Source organism: Corvus kubaryi, unplaced genomic scaffold (genome assembly GCF_017639235.1).
Source record: "Corvus kubaryi isolate FWS band 111438036 unplaced genomic scaffold, C.kubaryi_AGA036_p1.0 37352, whole genome shotgun sequence".
Classification (NCBI taxonomy): Eukaryota; Metazoa; Chordata; class Aves; order Passeriformes; family Corvidae; genus Corvus; species Corvus kubaryi.
In genome coordinates this window covers 3,520,366-3,538,719 of record NW_024581114.1, presented here as the reverse complement: position 1 = coordinate 3,538,719, position 18,354 = coordinate 3,520,366, and the positions used below count along the sequence as shown (strand labels likewise).

At 47.1% G+C, this 18,354-nt stretch overlaps 1 protein-coding gene and 1 long non-coding RNA gene across 10 annotated transcripts in view; one reads left to right on the top strand and one right to left on the bottom strand.

Annotated features, from left to right (window-relative positions):
* CASZ1 (castor zinc finger 1) overlaps window positions 1-10,636 on the top strand; it is a 164,756-nt gene extending 154,120 nt beyond the window's left edge. For 7 of the 8 annotated variants that reach the window (XM_042032196.1, XM_042032200.1, XM_042032198.1 and 4 more), the window contains 2 exons: window positions 1,158-1,451; window positions 4,733-10,636. In XM_042032196.1, the coding sequence (XP_041888130.1) occupies window positions 1,158-1,451; window positions 4,733-5,988 (1,550 nt within the window). In that variant the 3' untranslated portion in view covers window positions 5,989-10,636. The remainder of the gene's footprint in view (window positions 1-1,157; window positions 1,452-4,732) is intronic. The other variant, XM_042032202.1, reaches the window with a different exon arrangement.
* Window positions 1,447-15,495, bottom strand: LOC121666556. 2 transcript variants are annotated; one of them, XR_006016688.1, is made up of 4 exons: window positions 13,246-15,495; window positions 3,743-3,820; window positions 2,668-2,801; window positions 1,447-2,079 (listed from the first exon to the last, which is right to left on the bottom strand). It is a non-coding gene; the product is annotated as an uncharacterized LOC121666556 (long non-coding RNA). The 2 variants fall into 2 exon arrangements; XR_006016687.1 differs by lacking the exon at window positions 13,246-15,495 and having other exon boundaries at window positions 3,743-4,750.
* Window positions 15,496-18,354: the final 2,859 nt, after the last annotated feature.

Below are 18,354 nucleotides of genomic sequence, written 5' to 3'. Positions count from 1 at the left end.
GAGGTTTTTATCCTGGGTCTTGGAGTTGGGTCTGTTTTAATAGCTGATTAAAAAAAAAAAAAGTTAGAAAAAAAGAGCTGTGGGCTTCTGTACTTGGCATTTCCTCTGGTACCTTTTTGTATTTCCTCAAGCAGCATCCGAAGTCAGGCACTTTCCTGAACTGGTAAAGTACAACAGCAGATATGACATACACGGGGGATAAAACCTATCACATCTTCAGAAAGCAGCTCACTGAGCTCCCTTCCTCACCCAAAAATTCTTGTTCCACTTTGTGCAGTTGCACAGAGGAGACCCCCTTCATCTCCTCTTCAGGGAAGTAAGTTTCTGCCCTGTTTGCCAGGATAATGCAGAGCCATCTCCCCCTGCCCTGCATTGCAGGGTCAGCTTGTCAGGAGTCAGATACCTGGTAGGAATTCTGCCATCATATAGTGATGATCAGTGATCTCTCAGCTGTCTTTCCCAGTGTTAAGTGGGATATTCTGCATAGGCTGCCTCAGTTTGCTTTAATTCCATACACATTTTCCTAGTTTTCTTTCCCACCCCAGATAAAGGCTATCACCAGCACAGTCATACGTTGTAGGAGCGCTGCTGGGTCATGGCACTGGCCCCACGGCATCAGGGCACCTGCAGAGGGTTCTGGTGGGGCAGTGGGTCCTGGCACTCTCTTCTGTGTCAGTAGTGGCCCAAGTGCTAGGAAATGCCCCCACTGCTCTCCAGGTAGGGAGCAGCTCCGCCCGCCCCAAGTGCCAGAGCACCCTTACAGCTGTTAATTGAAGCAGGCAGGAACCCTATAGATGAACAAGGACCAGAAAGACCAAATGAATTGGGAAGTCCTGCCTGAAAGCCTGTGTCTCTTCCCCCATACATAAAGCCAGCTTACCTCCTGCAGAGACAACTCTCCTCTTCCTAGTGCTGTCAATTCCTCACCTTCTGTTTCTTCTCTGTTGCAGTTCTGTTTCATACATTTGTGAATGTAGTTTCCATTTTCGTCATATTGCTTCTGCTCCTGGATTCTCATTTCAGTTCTTTTGTTTCTTGTTTTGTTGTTTTTTGGTTTTTGGTTTTTTGGTTTTTTTTGTTTCGTTTTGTTGTGGTTTTTTTCTTTTTTTCTTTTTTTTTTTCTTTTTTTCTGGTTTTTTTCTCTCCACATTCTCCAGGCTGCCTGGTTCCTTCTACTGCTACTGCTGCTGCCGATGATGCAACCCACACTGCACCACAACCTCCACCACCATCTCTGCCTCCATCTTTCTCACAAGCCCTGCTTAGGTCTCCCCTTCCCACCCTCCCCTATCTCTTCTCTCCATCTTGTCTCTCATACTCCTTGCTCAGTGCCACTCTGGGAGCCAGCAGAGGCATTGTCATGCCTGCCGCCAGCACCGCTGGGTTTTCGCCCATCATTGCCACTCCAACTCCAGTAAAAAGTGACGTTCCCTTAGTGCAGGATGCAGCAGGTAACACTTCTTTGCTTTCTCTCCATGTCCTGTGCCCAGCTCCGTCCCCACTCACCCTGCCCACGTTTTTTTTTCTCTGCACCTTTGGGTCGGTAGAGCAGCAAAGATCACTCTGTGTCTTATCTAATGTTACCCAAGGGCCCATCCATGCCTGCTCCTTTTCCCTGCTGACACAGTAACCACAGCCAAGGGGAACCAAACCACAGCAAATCATTCATAGACATTTGGATGGATACCTGAGAGCAATTGCCACCAATTCCTAACTATGAGAAAAACCTAACAAAATCCACAGTTAAAATGCATTTTCAGTGTCTTGATAATGTCAGAGTGGCCACAGAGCAAACTTTTGCTCATGTGGCATTGATGGGACTTGGACTTCTTGGTTAGATCTTCCAGGCCACCCAAGCCAGTGCCTGCCATAGTGTGCTGCACAGATCTCAGCAGATGAATGTCTGATGAGGTACCCAGGTCCTGTGTTTCAATTGATCTTGCAAACTTCATATGAAGCCACAAAGTTCAGGGGTGCCTTCCCAGGATGAGGAATGAAGTACAGGCAGTGTCACATGATGACATCATCAGACAGGTCGAGCTGTTTCTCACACTCGTTATTTATATCTGCTCTAATCAGCTGCAGAAAATACAGATAGATTTCAGTTTTAAGCTGTCATGATTCCCATGTGTAACTAAGATCAGAGATGTCTCAGGCTGGGGATTCTCATTCCATCTGGGAATGGTTTTTAGGGTGTGCCTCAGTTTTGGCTTCTTTTCCCAACTCCTAGCTCTTTTCTAGTTAATTAAGGACATCTTTGTGCTTAAAGTTCACACTTATAAGGCTTCTGGCAGCCTACAAATATCCCAGTCATTCTTCCTGCCAGTTTTAGTAATAACATAAATCCAAGGTCAATGGTTGGGAGTATGGCTGGAGGACCAACTTCATGGGTTTCCAACTCCAGTTCATAGGTTTTTCTCAAGGGACTTGGCAGGAGAAAGATCCTTGCCTTGTCCAGAGGAGTGTGTGCCAATTAACAAAATTCACAAGAAACTCTATCTTTGCTTCTTTTTAAACTGAATTGCATGCAGCCTGAAACATCTTAACCTTGTGCTGTGCTTCCTCTAATCAAATATTTCTAAGTGTCTTTTGGTTTTACTTTGGTATAGCTTGGTGAATGCTCACATTATTAGTGGTTAAAGAAATAAGCTTAAGGAGAACACTTACCATTGAGATTTGGTGGGGATCACATCCACTGAGGCTTGTAATCTTCCATGGGGTGCAGGGACTGAACGTTGGCAAAGGAGGAGAGTGCACCAAGGTGTCATCTCCCTTCATTATGCCTTACTCCAAAACTTTGCCTGTATGAGAAAACAGAATTGGTTTTTAACTAAAGTTTTAAGCACATCTGTTCCAACTATTTTAAAAGCTGTGTAGATACAGAGTTTTAAACAGGTGATACTTAAATTCTACTTATTTCCCATCCAGAGTCTTTTCTCTAAAATGGATTATCCCATATTCCCGTCCAAAGACAGACAATATGAGCATTAATTAATTAATGCTAAGGGACTTGATGGTTTGGCTGTAATTTTTTTAAAAGGAGTTAATCTGGACAGCAGTGACTTGTGCAGGCACCACTGCACTTACATGAGTCGGCTGGGAGTGGAGAACTGGATTTTACAATACCAGATGTTTAGGGGGGAGCAGAGAGTAAATTGGTCACAGATTCTGTAGTTAAGAGCCTGCCAATTTCAAATCTCCAGTGACAAAGTTATTCTTTCACTGGTAGCTGGTTAAATCAGCCTTAGCGTGCAGTTTCCACCAGCTCCATGTCACTCAGATGGTCTCACCATGGATGACCTAAGCTGGTATCCTGATTCACAGTCTGAGCACAAGAGCCATTAACAAATGGTGTAGAAAAACCTTTCGTTCTTTGCTTATCCCACAACCTGTACAGCCCAGCCATGTGGGAGAGGAGGTTCCTGCCACCACTTCCATTGGCTTGTGTGGGAGGTTTCCTTCAGTGGTCACCACCTTCTCTTGAAGGGCTGTCACTGAAGGGTCATCGCCTGTAATACCTATGCACCCACCAGAAAGGAAGTAGTTCTACACCACTCAAACAGATGACTGTCCCTTCAGTCTCCCAGACAAGGATGCAAACTGCTCTGGGTTCTCAGGCCCCAGGCACTGTATGTCACAAATCGTGCCTCTTCTAAGAAGATGGCAGTTTCAGCAGGAAGAGAGGCAAAAAAAAAAAAAAAGTATGTGTTAGTTGCAAGCTATAATTTCTAATTACACTCACAGTTCTGCACCTGGTAAGAAATTCTTGCCTCCAACCTTGTCTGTGCTGCATGTTGATACTGGAGATTGTGGGTTGATTCTGGAAACAGCAAGCAAAGAAGAAAAAAAGTTAATAGATACATTGAGGTCGAGTCCTTGATGTCAGTGTGATCCTAGGGGACACGAGCACTAGCCAGTTATGCTGGCCCTGTGAATCAGAGTGGAAGATAGATGAGGGATCTTTATTTATACTAGGGGCATCATGTAATTTTTGAGACCCAAGGGAATGCTGCAGAACTGGTACTTTCTCTCAGAGTCCACTGGCTAGTGATGATGAGAATTAGCCCCATTGAACATCTGTCCATCTGTCTTTCTAAGTGCACTCATTGTAATATGTAGGCTCGTTACAGTGAGGGATGTTGCAGTCTCCTGGCCAAAGTCCATCCTGTTTCTATAAATTACACCCCCCCGTTGCAGTTTTAATCACGCATGGGATCTTCCTTCACTTCCTGCCTGTCCTTGGCAATTGTACTGTATTTACAAGAGCCTGGACAGGGGAAAACTGCACACATACAAGCTTTTAGCACACTGCAACTCTTTACCACCCCAGTGAACTACAGTAACACACCTCAGTCCTTGGACTGGAACAAGCCAGCTCCTCCCTGTTAAAGTCTGATTTGAGGAAAACGGGACTAGAGATTAGTTAAGCAGCAAGAGAAACTGTGAAAGTAGCAAACCAGAGAAGCAACAGTTAACATTTGGACAAGATCAGGTTTGCCAGAGCAGCAATCAGAGACAAAGCAGGATATGCTGAAAATTGAGGAAGTGATGTCCAGCAGGCATCAGCTAACCCAGGATCCTGGAGTTCAGGCTCACTTAGAGCTCGAGGGATGAGCTGCGGGGTGGGAACGGTTGCAGCATTGTGACTTGGCAAATACAGAGCTTCCCAGGATGGCTGGGAGATGGAGAGACCTGGCTGTCAGCAACACCGCTCTGCACTTTCTCTCCTCAGGGAACACCATCACTATGCCAACTGCCTCGGGGGCCAAAAAGCGTTTCTGGATTATTGAGGACATGTCCCCATTTGGCAAGCGCCGCAAGACCGCGTCCTCACGCAAGATGCTGGATGAAGGGATGATGCTGGAGGGATTTCGGCGCTATGACCTCTACGAGGACTGCAAGGACTCCAGCTGCCAGTTCTCTCTCAAGGTTACCCACTACCACTGCACACGGGAGAACTGTGGCTACAAGTTCTGTGGCCGTACGCACATGTATAAGCATGCCCAGCACCACGACCGTGTTGACAACCTAGTATTGGATGATTTCAAACGCTTCAAGTCTTCACTGAGTTGTAACTTCCCAGACTGTCAGTTCTCTGGCAATAGCACACACTTCCACTGTCTGCGCTGCGGCTTCCGCTGCACTGACAGCACCAAGGTGACAGCCCACCGCAAGCACCACGGCAAGCAGGACGTCATCAGCGCCGCCGGCTTCTGCCAGTTCAGCTCGAGCGTGGACTGCGAGGTGCCTGACTGCAAGTACAAACTCAAATGCTCCCACTTCCACTGCACCTACCCCGGCTGCAAACACACAGTGGTGGGGATGTCACAGATGGACTCGCACAAGCGCAAACACGAGAAGCAGGAGCGAGGGGAGCTGCCTGCCATCTCTCCCGGCCCCGAGGGCCTTGCCCACTCCACTCTTGAGTATGATATCCAGAACTCTTCCATCAACCTGGACAGTTCCCTCAACCTCAGCACTGACAACAACAGCTCCCTCTTCTTCCTGCAGAATGCAGCTGGTGTGGGCCTCAATGACTCACTGGACCTCAGCAAGAAGCAGGCAGAAGTCACCGAGGGCCCTTCCCCAAGCAGAGCCGGGGCCGCGCCACAGGAGAGGAACGCTGGGGCATCTGGCTCTGGTGATGTGGAGGATGAGGATGACTCTTCCCAAGAGGATGAAGAGGATGATGAGGAGGAGATGAATGAAGAAGAGGAGGATGATGAAGAGGAGGATGACGATGATGATGAGGAGGAGGATGAGGAGGAGGAAGACCTGAACACAGATTCTGAAGAATCACTGCCAGACCCTGAAGGCCTGGCCACTAAAGAAGATGGAGAACCAGAGGAGGGTGCTTCTTCCACAGACCATGGCGATGCTTCCAGGCCACAGGGCGAGCCAGCCCTCACTCCAGCCCCGACTCCTGCTTCTGCTCCAGCTCCGCCTGCTGCCTCAGCCTCCACCATTGCTCCAGCAGCTTCTCCTTAATCTTAGAGGCAACAGCGGCAGTGGTTTGGTTTTTCTCTTACACAGAATTACTAAGAGAACCCCATGTGAGGCGAGAACAAAGATGGGGATGGCAAATGAAAAACAAACTCGGTGCCACAAATGAGAGAGAGGAAGGAAGGAAACCCCTGCTCTTCACCAGGCCCCATAAGAGATCGACTCGCAGCAGGACTGGTGCTGCATCACTCCATTCTACAGATCCCGGAACAAGGGGGCAGGATGCAGCAAAAAATACCCTTTATACAGACATGAACCCTGAGGATACCTGCTGCTTTTCCTTGCTCCCTGCATGGTGCGTGGGGCCTGTGCCCATCTGGGGACCCTTTGTTATGGGTGGGGCTCTATCCCCCCAATTTTCTTTCTGGGTTTTATTTTTCCATGTTTTCAGTTGTACGATAATAATAATAATCTCCACTTCTTGGAGGGGGGTGGGTGGGAACAAGAGGTAATGAATTTTAGAAATATATATTTGTGTGTGTGTCTCTATATAATGTACACACACACACATATATAAAATTAAAGGAATTGGTGTCACAAAGACAAGTAGCTCAGCTTTTGCCAGTGGGAAGGAGGGGGTGAGGAGTGTGCTCTCTCTCTCCACCCTTCCCCCTTCTTTCTCCAGCATTAAATGAATGGCATCAGACAGCCAGGGTGGGAGTGGGTATTTATTGTCACATAAATGAGGATGCATTAATGAATGAGCAGGGGTGGGAATGGGACACTCCTCTGTTCTTCCAGATCCTTTTTGCTGTTAATGATAATAATTTTGAATGCTATTTATATTGTAAAACTTTCTCAGTCTACACTTTCTCTGTAGGACACCTCTCCTCATCCCTGCTGTTCTGACTGTAGGGATTTAGCTGAAGTAACCTGGGAAGAACACAGCAGGCAGTTTAAAGGGTCTGTCACACTGGAGGACTGGGGTTACTCTGCCATCCAGTTCCATCTCATCCCAACCCGTATGTGCTTCCTCTCTGCTGAGGGTGAGGCGTTTTTGTGGTGCTTCAGTATCCCCATCTCAGGAGGCTCTGAGCTGCCCCTGCCCCATGGTGCAGCACAGGGAGCACCAAGCTTGCACAGGAGCATCCTGGTCACTAAAGCAGCCTTGAGAACGTGCCCTGCTCTGCCCCAGGCAGTCAGACCTGGACAGGTCCCAGTCCCCAAGCCCTGGTCCCCAGCCCTGCACTGCAGACATGCCAGTCTGTGACTGCATGGATGGACACAGATCTTGCACTGCTGCCCAGGGAGGAGAAGGCAGGACATGCTCTGAGCCCATGGTGGGGTGTCCTGCTCAGCTCTGGGGTGGGGAGGGGGACACCCCTGTTCTGCAGCACCCCTGGACCTATACTGCCTAGTCCTGGGTTTTGCAGTTACAGATCCTGCTGCACCCCCACAGCCCAGAGACCCCAGCGCTGGGGAGGTGCCACCCAAGAATTGCTGCAGGTCTGGGCCATCCTGACATATTTTGATGAGTAGGGCTGAGGGCTTGGGCACTGCATAAGCAAATGCAACCAGACTGTGTTGAGACCTGCCACCTCCAGCAGCTTGGGCTTTCCCCTGGTTCCAAGCTCTTCCCTGCTATCTTTTCCTGGCCTGATCTGGGAACACACACTACAGGACACTGTCCCGGACTCTGGCAGGTGAGACAGTAGCTGTTTGACCCCAAATCCTTGCTTGAGCCTGAGAGGGCTTGTCTACACACACCAGGGCACCAGAAGGACTAGTATGAATTAATTCTGATAGTTATTTTGGTGCCAGTTTTAAGTATACCAGAATAGTCTGAGCTTTGTCCTTTTTTTTTAAAAAAAAAAATCTTTTTTTCCAATACCATGCAGGCACCCTCTCCCCTCCTCAGCTCCCTGAGCACTTCAGCTCTAAGGGATCCCCAGGATTTATTGTCACCCGGAACAGATAAAGGCCTCAAGAAGTTTAGGTTTCTTCCTTTTTTTTTTTTTTTGTTATTTCCCTAAGGAACTGGTGCAGATCAGGTCTGATTTATAAACAAGCAGCTCAGCTGTGTAAATATGGGGACTGAATGTTCAGCTAATGTTTCAAAAGGAAAGGAAAAAAAAAAGTTGTACAGTATTTTTCCTGTAAAGGTTATTACTATATATAGAACAAAAGAGAAACCACCAATGCCAGTGGGTGGAGGGGGAGGTGTCACCTGCCTTCTGGATAGCCCTTACATATGGTTAATTGTGTGCAATTTTTTTTCTCCTTTTTTTTTCCTCTCTCTCTTTTTTTTTTTTTTTTTTTTTTTTTTTTTCCTCTCTCTTTCAATGTAGTGTATGTTTGTAGGGGTGGCAGGGGAGGGGGAAGCCTTAATGCTGTGGTTTGAGGCTGACTTCACACTCCCAGCACTGACCGGACCTGCACGATTCCGAATTCTAACTTGAATTTTGTAGAGATGAAACAAATGAAAACATATGAAATATTATTACTAGTTTGTAGTTTATTTAATTCTTTGGAGTTCTTTTCCTCTATCAGCTATTTGTGTGGCTTTTATTTTTATAGGGGGTTTTTTTTGTTTGTTTGTTTTTGTTTTGTTTGGTATATCCCCTGCCCTCAGCTGTGTGTTTCCTAGCACAACCCCATTCTTGAACAGAATGAAGCTCACGTTCCTGGGGCAGAGTGATGGAATGATGCCCTGGAATTTCTCAAAATGGGATGGGGCAAAAAGATTTTACTTACTAGCATTTGCTGCAGGTTCTGTACTTGTACATTTTCCCCATGTTCAGCTACTTAGATAGTATGGTGATGGGCTCCAGGAGGAATCCTCAGATTAACACAAGCCACATCTTGCAAAGCAGATGTGATTATTTTGTACCGCCAAAATCAACAGGATCTCTGTCAGTGACTGTGGGAGCAGGACCAAGCCCTCCTGAGAGCATGTCCTGCCTGGGCACATGGAGCTGGTGCCAGGGGTGACCAGAGGGCTTCCTTGGGCCACTCATGTCCCCGCAGGATAGACAGGTCATGTCCCTGCTCTTGGCAGCTGGGACCCTGCACTGTGACACAGTGTTTTACCTCTCCCCTGTCCTATCTCACCAGACTCCACTGACTGAGTCACTGCACGACAGTGGGGAAAGCAGAAGTGTGTGGAGGAAGGGGGTAAGAGATGTCCAGTGGCTCTGCCAGTGCTGGACGGGACGCACCATCCCAGGAGCAGCCGGAGGCAGGAGTGGCTGGTGCACCCGCGCCAGGGTCCGCCTGGATGGGGCCCTGTGTCACACATCCTGTGTGGCTGAGTGTGCCAGAAGGGCCCATGTTTATCTATGCACACCATTTTCTCCCCCAAGGCACCCTACTTCTCCCTAACATCTCAGCCCTTCTCCCAAACTTCTATCGCCTCTTCTCTAGGAGCTGGCACAGGGAATGAAAGTTCTTTCCCAACAGGCTACTGCTAAAGGTGACCCCTGAGCAGGGCCTGACCCCCACAGAGGGTCAGGTGCCCTTGCAGGACAGTGGCCACCCGGCCAGCCTGACCCCATCCTTCTCCCAGTCCTGTTTCTGTAACTCTTACACTGTCTCTGTTCGCAACAACAACAAAAGAAAGTTGAACCCGACTTTTTTATTCTGCCATGTTCAGGCTTTAATTCAGCAAAACCCTTAAGCAGATGACTGAGTGGGCCCACGTTTAAGCCCGAGCTTAAGTGCTTTTCTGAACAAGGGCCTCAACAGCCCAATGACCCCATCAGAGCAGGTGGTTTGTCATTCCAAGCTCTCATAGCAATGGGACTATCTAAAGAATGACCAGAGAAAGAGAGGGAGATTCAACTGGCTCTATAAGGAGGGGAAAGAGGAGAGAGGAAATGGAACTATTTTGTCCAAAACAAGATAAAAACCAAACAAAATAAACCTTGAGAGGGACCCTCCTGATTCTGCTACCATTCACTGCTGAAGAGCAAAAAAATTAAATAAAAACTATTGACTAGATTGTTCATTCTAGCCACAAACTCAACTGGATTAAAGTCTGCGTGGAAGGAATTTTGTAAAGAAAAAAATTTCAAAAACTTTTTCCAATGTAGCAAAAAAAAAAAACAACCTTAAAAAACAAAAAAATGGAAAAAAAAAAGACAATGAGGGAGGATTCTAGCCTTTTGTAATATCCATATTGCACACTAGGACTATAAGCCATTGCTAGCTCATTTTGAATTTTAAATGTGTAATTTTATTTTGTTTTGTTGTTGTTTTTTTTTCTTTCCATGGGGGAGGGGGGGAAATAAATGCTTGAACCACCAATGCTCTTTTTAATGTTTTATAAATATGTATGTGTATATATATAAATATAAAAATAATATGTATGCACATATATATGTGTGTGTGTATATATCTATATGTATATACATATATATAGATATATAGATATATATATAGGTTTTGAGACAAAAATGCAGAAAGTGAAAAAAAACACCCTAAACAGGATGGTGTGCTCTGATTTACTTGAATCTGGTCTCTTCAGCACCTGCGTTATTAAGAACTGAATATTTTTCCACTTGAATTTAGTGCTATTAGAAATTTAATATATGTGTTTTATTTATTTGATTTTTTTTTTTTTTGCATGACTGATGCAAGGTTTGACATTTTCACTCAATAAAAACTGGAAAAAAAACCCCAAAGTTTTAAGTGATCAAGTTGTCTTCTTGCTTGAGGAGGTGATTTATGTTTGTAAGAGTTTGGAGCAGGTGGGGTGTTTGGAAACCCCAGCACGGCCCCATTGAACAGTCACTGTTGCAGCACCGGTTCTCCAGTGGGAAGTGGAGTAGGAATGGAATTCTCTTTGCATGGACTCTGGTGTTAAGGTTTCCCAGCAACCCTGAGGTTTTATCTGAATTGCCATCAGGGCCCTTTACAGACATCATGAGAGCATGAGCTAAAAAGCTGTACACTCAGTACAGCCAGTCCCCACTGTCTCCTACCCAGGATTCATTCCAGACCTGGGCACTTCCACACTGGAGGTGGGTCTAGCACAGGCTTCATCACCAACATTCCTGCAGAGTGGGACAGGCAGTAGATGCCATTTTTTACAAGGAAGTAAGCAAGTTACTTCGGGGGAAAACAGAAGGAACAAGTGCATGTTTGCAGCAGTTCATGTGCTCTAAAGCGATTGCCCTTGCTGCACCTGTCAGTACCAACACGTCCCTGAGCACTCACCCTCCCTGACAGGTCATTGCACCCAGCCCCAGTGCCGGTGTCCGCAGACATTACTGTGCACAAGAGCTGCCTCTGGGGGACCCTCACGTCCTCCACCCTGCCCAAAGTTGTCCTGTCACCAGTAAGGCCACAATGCTGCCCATAGGCAGCACAGATCCAGCTGCCCTCGTGGCTGGGCTGCAGAGCCCTGGAAGTGCAACTGGTTCTTCACCAACAGCAGGGATTTGCATGTCTGTGGACCCATTCCCGCTCAGCACTGCACTGGCATGGAGCACTGCACGGTGCCTGTCCTGCTGAAGTGCTGCTGGGCGTACAGGGCCAAGGAAATGTCAAAAGTTCTTGTTTTACCCAGAGAACACCCTTCCCATGTGGCTCTTCCCCAACCACATGGAAGCAGCTGGGTCTTTGTGCCTCTCTGCCATTATCAGAGAACCCAGGAGCAGCAAAGCAGCCCCTGCCAAGCCTGATGCATTGGCAGCAGCTGCCTCCATATTAGCAGAGAGGATTAGACTCCTCTCTCTTTCAAAGCCCCCTTGTTTCTCTGCTGCAGGTCCCAGCCCTCCTGTTTTCAGATGTCATTATCTGAACATGCTCCTAATCCAACCTTGGAGCCCAGAGGTTTGTTCTCACTGGAGCTCTGCCCACAGCACATGGAATATTTAAATGGCCATGTTTCCAGGTGAGGACAGGGGACATAAACAACACAACTCATTGCTTGAAAGCTTTTGCTGAAACTTGCTTTTTCTCAGTGGAACTCTGACTGGACTTCATAAAAGAATGACTAAGTTGTGGGAGAAGCTGCAAGTTGAACAAATCAAAGTCTCACTATTGCATTCGTTCCAAGCCCTTGCAGGTGGTGACAGTGCAGTCTCGCATCCATAGCCCTGCACCCAGAGCATCTGCACCCACATCTCTGCATCCACAGCCCTGCATCCACCACCCCTGCACTTGGTGAGCCCTGGGAAGCAGCAGACACCAGGCAAGGTCGCTTGTTCTAATGTCAAGACAAAAACTGGGCAGTTGCTGCTGCTGCTATTGTACTTTGATACCTCAAGTGTATCCCTATAATAGCCTTTTTTGTGAGTGCAGGACTCACAGAAGTTACACACAGCCACAAAACCACACTGCATGTTTCATGAGACACTGGATATCCCCTTTTTAGCTCAGTACCAAGTCTCCTGCAGCACTGCCAGCAGGCATCCACAGCGGGAAGATCCCTTGGCACCAGCCCAAACACAAAACTCAAAACAGAGGAGTGCTGCCTTCCCCTCTCCAAACAATTCAAGAATTTAAACTGACGGAGGCAGCAAAAGTTCAATCACCTCAAACATAAACAAGCAGCAACCAAGGTATTCCAGGACACAGAATGGGAGACCAGATGGTTCTGCTGCTGCCTTCAATCATCCTGGTTTTTAGGTGTCATTAACCAAACATGCCTGGTCCGGCCTGAGGACATGGAGACCTGTCTGTGCTGGAGCCAGAAGGGCCAACAAGGACATAAATAATGAGCGCAGATTAATGGTGTTGGCCATCACAGCAGCTCAGAAAGCTGATCACAGGTAATTGCCATCAGTGGCTTAGAAAGACAATCATCACTGTTCATCCCAGAGCTTCTCACAGACAGTCCAGCAAGGGCATTCCTAGAGATTCCTAGGAAAATAGTACTTTGGGTTACACCTCTCCTTGTGTCCCAGACCTCTGAGGAACAGTTCTTACACTGCAGTAGGCATTCATTTAATTTGCAGAAATCTTTCTTACAAGCTCTTACCAGCTCCAACCCCAACTCCTTTCACTCAAGCACCATCTTACAGGGTTGTGAGGCCCAGAATTCAGAGCAGTGGGTGCAGAGCAGCCAGTTGTCACCCCTGAGCTGCACTGTTGGGATGCAGAGCTGCAGAAAATCCTCATCATGGCTTGCTCATCTGAGTATAGAATGAGTAAAGCATGTGTGTCTCAGGAGGACATTTACTCCAGTAGCATAATACATCCTACACCCTGACAGAAGGAAATTCAGAATTCTGGTGCTTACTGGTACTGAGGAAAAGCAGCTGTTATGATGCACAACACGTACTGGGCATAACTTACAGTTTGCAGGGACCAGCAGCACTGGGTTCCTGAGGTATCATGACATTCAGAAAGACACGGAGACTTGCCAGGGAAATAGGTCTGTTAATCAGTGGAGAAAAAACTGACTAAGCCAGCTGTTGGTCCTGTCCATGTTGCTCAGGTATGGCACCTAAGAGAGAAAGCAGCCACTAACAGGTAACAACTGGCTAATAGATAATAAATGTCTTGAAAAAGTTCATGGAAGAAATATTTTCACTGGGTATAATAACACAAAGCAAGAGAGAAGCATTATGACACAGAAGTGAACAAGAGGGTGGGGACCACATGTTTAAAGCTAAGACCTTCTCTTGATCTGTAAAATTTCTTTCACAGTTCTGCACAAGCCCTTTCCAAGAAGAAAGGTTCTGAACCAACAGTCCTGCTGCACACTACACACAGACTGCATCAGCTGCTTGAGTCGCAATGGAGTTTAGCATTTACAAACCTGCAGGTGCTTGTTTTCAAGGCCATGGGAAGTCCTTTTAAAGAAGCAGCTCTGGGGAAAGGGGAGAGGAGCTATAACCAAATCTCTCTCTTCCCCCAATTTGCACATGGTCTGCAGAGAAGACTAAAGCTTTCGAACATGACAATAAAACCTCACATCATCTTCAAGAGGAGTATGAACTTTAAAGACTTCTCTGAAAGTCAGTGAGCAGCTTGTACCTATTCTGAACAAAAAAAGCATGCAGGTTGTTGGGAATGTCTATGGAATTTCATGTACACTAGTAAGTAAGTTCTGTCTTTCTTTAAAAATTAAGGCAGAACTTTGCTTAGTATGACCAAACTTGGAAACAGGAGAGCATGTGTGGATGTGTCTGTACACCAGATATGCACAGCTACCACAAAACACACAGGTTTGCTGAATACTGGGACAAGGAAAGAGGCCGGTTTTGGTGAAAGCACATGCTAACATGAAGGAAGGAACTGCTTGTGTGATATTTACTACACCTAATATATTTTATGGGTATCATAAAGATGGGGGAGATGCTTTTGAGTCCTCTGTGGCAGACACTGTCACATGGAAATCCAACACTCAGGCTCCAGCCCTCGCCTTTTGGGTCTCTGCGGTCTTGAACAGATTCCACCGGTACCTGAAAGCTGACAAAACTCAGCCCTGGAGGCAACAATTCCTACCAAATGGGTGAGAGTGAAGAGGGGAAAAAAGGCACTGAGCATTTGTAGGTACAGGAGGTGCTGGAAGGGATGACAAGTTCTTCATGCCAGCCCTAGGGCAACAAGTGGGCTCACTGGAGTCCCTCAGACACATCTTCCCTCACAAGGGTCAGACATTGCTCAGAAGATGGGAACATGGTCCATCCTGAAGCACATCCCTTCATCTTCCCAGAGCAAGGCAGGGTGTCCTGGCCCCAGTCCTGCTCTTGCCTGTGAAGTGCTCCAGGCCCATCCTAGCTGAGGAAGGGTGGCCACCAGAGGCAGCTTCCCTTCTTCCTTTTGCTCTTTTTTGGCAGGAAAACTCTTAAACAAACAAATGAAGAAACACTGAGTATTTAAGTAAACAGCTGAAGATTTATCTGACAGGCAGACAGAGCTGTTCCCTGCCCCCTTCCCTCCCTTCCCACAGGGCAGTGTGCGACCAGCAGCCCCTGCCCTGAGCCCCTGCTGTTGCTGGCAGCCCCACGGACCCTCCCCGGGATCCCAGGACATGGCCAAGCTCTGCCTAAATGACAGAGCTCTGCATTTGACACACTGAATTGGACACCACTGAGACACTTGGTCTGTGGCCAGAGCCAGTCAGACAGCCCTTGGAGGGAAGCAAGTGCCTTCATTCAGTGGCCAGGCACTATCCCTGCAAGTCACGTCTTGGGAAGAGCCAGTTGTGCCCACAAGAGAGAAGGGGTCCAGCTCTGGCCTGTGGCTGGAGGCACTGAATTTCCCTGCTGTGCCCAGGCCACTTACACAGCCTCTGTGCAGAGGGCTCCCCCAGGGCTGGCACAGCTGCAGCCCCTCCACATCCCCTCCACACAGCACAAGGGGGGACACCCACTGCCAGGGGCATCCACCACACTTCCCCATTTTCCCACTATTTTACACAGATTAGCAGGTTCTGCCTGCAGTTTTTAGAGTTGGGGAGGCAAGGAAGAGATGCAGTAGTGGGATATTCCAATTCCAGGCTGCACCAGGCTTGTTCTGGCAAACAGAAGAGACTGTGAAGCAAGAGGGAGCCCCTAGCTCCATCTCACACCCAAAGCCTGCTGCTGCTGTCATGGAAGTTTGATATTACTGCAAAAAAGCAGGCAGATAAGCAGGCAAACAGGCACGCAGAGATGGGACCTGCTGCTGACAGTGTAAGGGGGCAGAAAGCAAGGAGTAATTCATCTACACAAGAAAGCTGCAGCATTTAGCACCCAGTCCTTTGTGCATGCACAAAGGTGAAACTGCTTAAGTAAAGAAAATCTGCTCACAGAGATGGAAGAATGCCCACCCCAGAACTTCCTCTGGTTTAATTAAATCAGTTAAAGAAATTAATTTTAGACAGGTGTTACTCTGGCTGCACACACATGAAACCTCAGTAGTAGCTACAGAAGCAGAGGTGTAAAGTTGGAAGCAGTCTGTGAAGTGTTAGAAAGGAAAGAGCATGAGGAGATAGACATGACGGAAGGTGAAAAACCAACTGCACAGGATGCTGCACAGAACAGCCTTGCCAAGCAAAGGGACTGAGACATAGGCAAGCAGCCTGGCAAACTGACAGGCATAGAAAGAAAAATAGGCAACAAATAAGCCAGTTGTACTTCTCGATCCTCTGAATCAGCCCTACGCAGCCAATCATCTTCTCACACAGGAGACACAGTCCTAAAGAAAAGCAAGTATTTCACCTAAACCAGAAAAAAATACAGTGTCACCCTCCCATTCCTCTTGAGGCTGTTCTTGCAGCCAGCGTCATAAAACATCTCTCATTATTTGCACAAACATAGAAGAAACAAAATAAAATCCTGAAGGATGAATTCCTTCAGCAGATGCAGAACAGGAGGGCTTGGTACGAAAGCAGGGTGTTGTTCTAGGAGGCTCGATACTGTGAGTTATCCCTGAGCAGTCCTTGCAAAGCATTTGGGGAGATTTTTAGCCTGAAAGACACTTTACAGAAATAAATTGTAATTGAGTTTTAATAATCTTCCCCTTTTCAGAAAGGGCCTGACAGATGCTGCCTAGTGCTCACTTCTGCCCCATTTCAAATATTTTTACCTTATTTGGATGAAATATATTATTTTTCTAAAGAAAGGAGGTTGGTTGTTTTTTTTTTTTCTTTTCCCAAAGAGATGGTTTTGCCTTCGTCCAGCTGGTGCCTTTATTAGGTTAGTGCTTGCTCCCTTTTGGGGATGGGATTGTTTTTTTTTCCTGATCTGGGACAGACCATGCCAGCCCCTCAATCTAAAAGTGTGCAGCTTGTACTGCACAGCAAGTGAAGAAGTCAGGCCCTGATCTCCATCTTCCCTCTTCCCTCTTCCTGCCCCAAAACTCACCCTAAGTACATTTCCACTTTTTTATATTCTTTTTAAGAGTGTAAGTAGTGGTGAGAGCCGCCCTTTCACCAGCATAATACGTGGACACAGCTCCAAAGATGCCTGTCAAGGCTGACTCCTAAAGAAGCACCATAGTCTAGGGATAAGACAAGAAAAGGGAAAATGAAGAAAGCTGGAAGCTCTCTCCTGTACCCTTAGGTAAATAACTTCCCTTGTTTCACCTTCCAGCACCTCTTTATTTATGTTTCCATCCCTGGAGATCAAGTCTTTCTTTTGCTTTGCACTTGCATAGCACCCAATGGTATGAGAGGGCTGAAAAACTCACAGCTCAAGCTCATCAGTTTTTGGTATGCAGGGTCACCACCACAAACAATTTGTGCTTAACATAAAGCATCACCACACAGTAAGGGCCTTCCAAAGCTTCCTGTGTCAAAGCCCTTAGCAAACACTTAGTTCTCCACAGCCTGCTGCTGGGCATGAAGGGTTTAATCAAGCATGGAGACCTTGACTTTAACAAAACAGGTTTGCAACAAAATGCTGCTCTGGACCTGCTGCCTGAGCCTTTGTTTTCCCCGAGCACGGCACTGCCCCAGCACAGGAAAAGCAAGGAGCCTCTGTTCCTGCAGCAAGTACTGCAAATGCCAGCTATGGAGTAGACACCACCTGGGCTTTTTCCACAGTCCAACATACACCACACTTTTTTCCACCAGCACACACCAGGATGGACCTTCTGGCAACCCTTCCTCCCCCTCTACCGAACATAAAATAAGAGAGAACAGTTACAAAAGAGCAGTTACTTGCCAGAAGAACCCAAGTTGCAGCAAGGAAAGGCCAGATCCAAGTGTGTGTCTCAGGGCAGGCTGAGGTGCTGGGCAGCTCCTCACTCACACCTGCACAGCCCGGTCCTCAGGGCCAGTGGCCACAGCTGGGTAGTGGCCAGAACAGGGCTGGCACTCTTGCTCCAGGGCACAGAGTTCATGGGTTTGGGGGCTGTACAAGCTGCAGGACCTTGAACAACATCTGGTTCCCAAAGGCGGCTTTCTCAGGAACTTGTCTGTGTCACAGCTCTGTATCTATCAGCCAGTATTTTTTACCATCGTGTGAAATCCAAGGCACACTTACAAGTAAAATACTTTGCAAAGTCATCCTCTCTCTTCCTTCTGATCCCAAACACTGTTTGGTTACGCCACCAACACACAAAAGACAATAAAAATAAGAATCTTCCTGCTTTTGACAAAGATGCACATAGGACCAATTTGGCACATCTGAGGGTAAGGAAGGTTGGAGGGAGATGATCAGGAGACATCTCTCTTAACCGTTTCCCCCTTTTGACTAGCCCACGCTTCTCTTGCAGCTATTGAAAAGGGAGTTTTTATATTCTCAAATTACTGGGAAGTACCAGTCTGGTATTGTTTCCTCTAGGAGAGGGCACAGGGTCACAGGCATTCACTGAAATGTGTCCAGATGACACCGTCCAGAGGACGCTCCCTTCACCTCTTTTTTTTATATGTTTTTAAGGACCTATAGAAACCATGTTAGGAACCCACTGAACTCAACTCTCTGGTGGGTTATTCTTCTTCCTGTGTAAAATAGAGTAAAAATAGAGTAC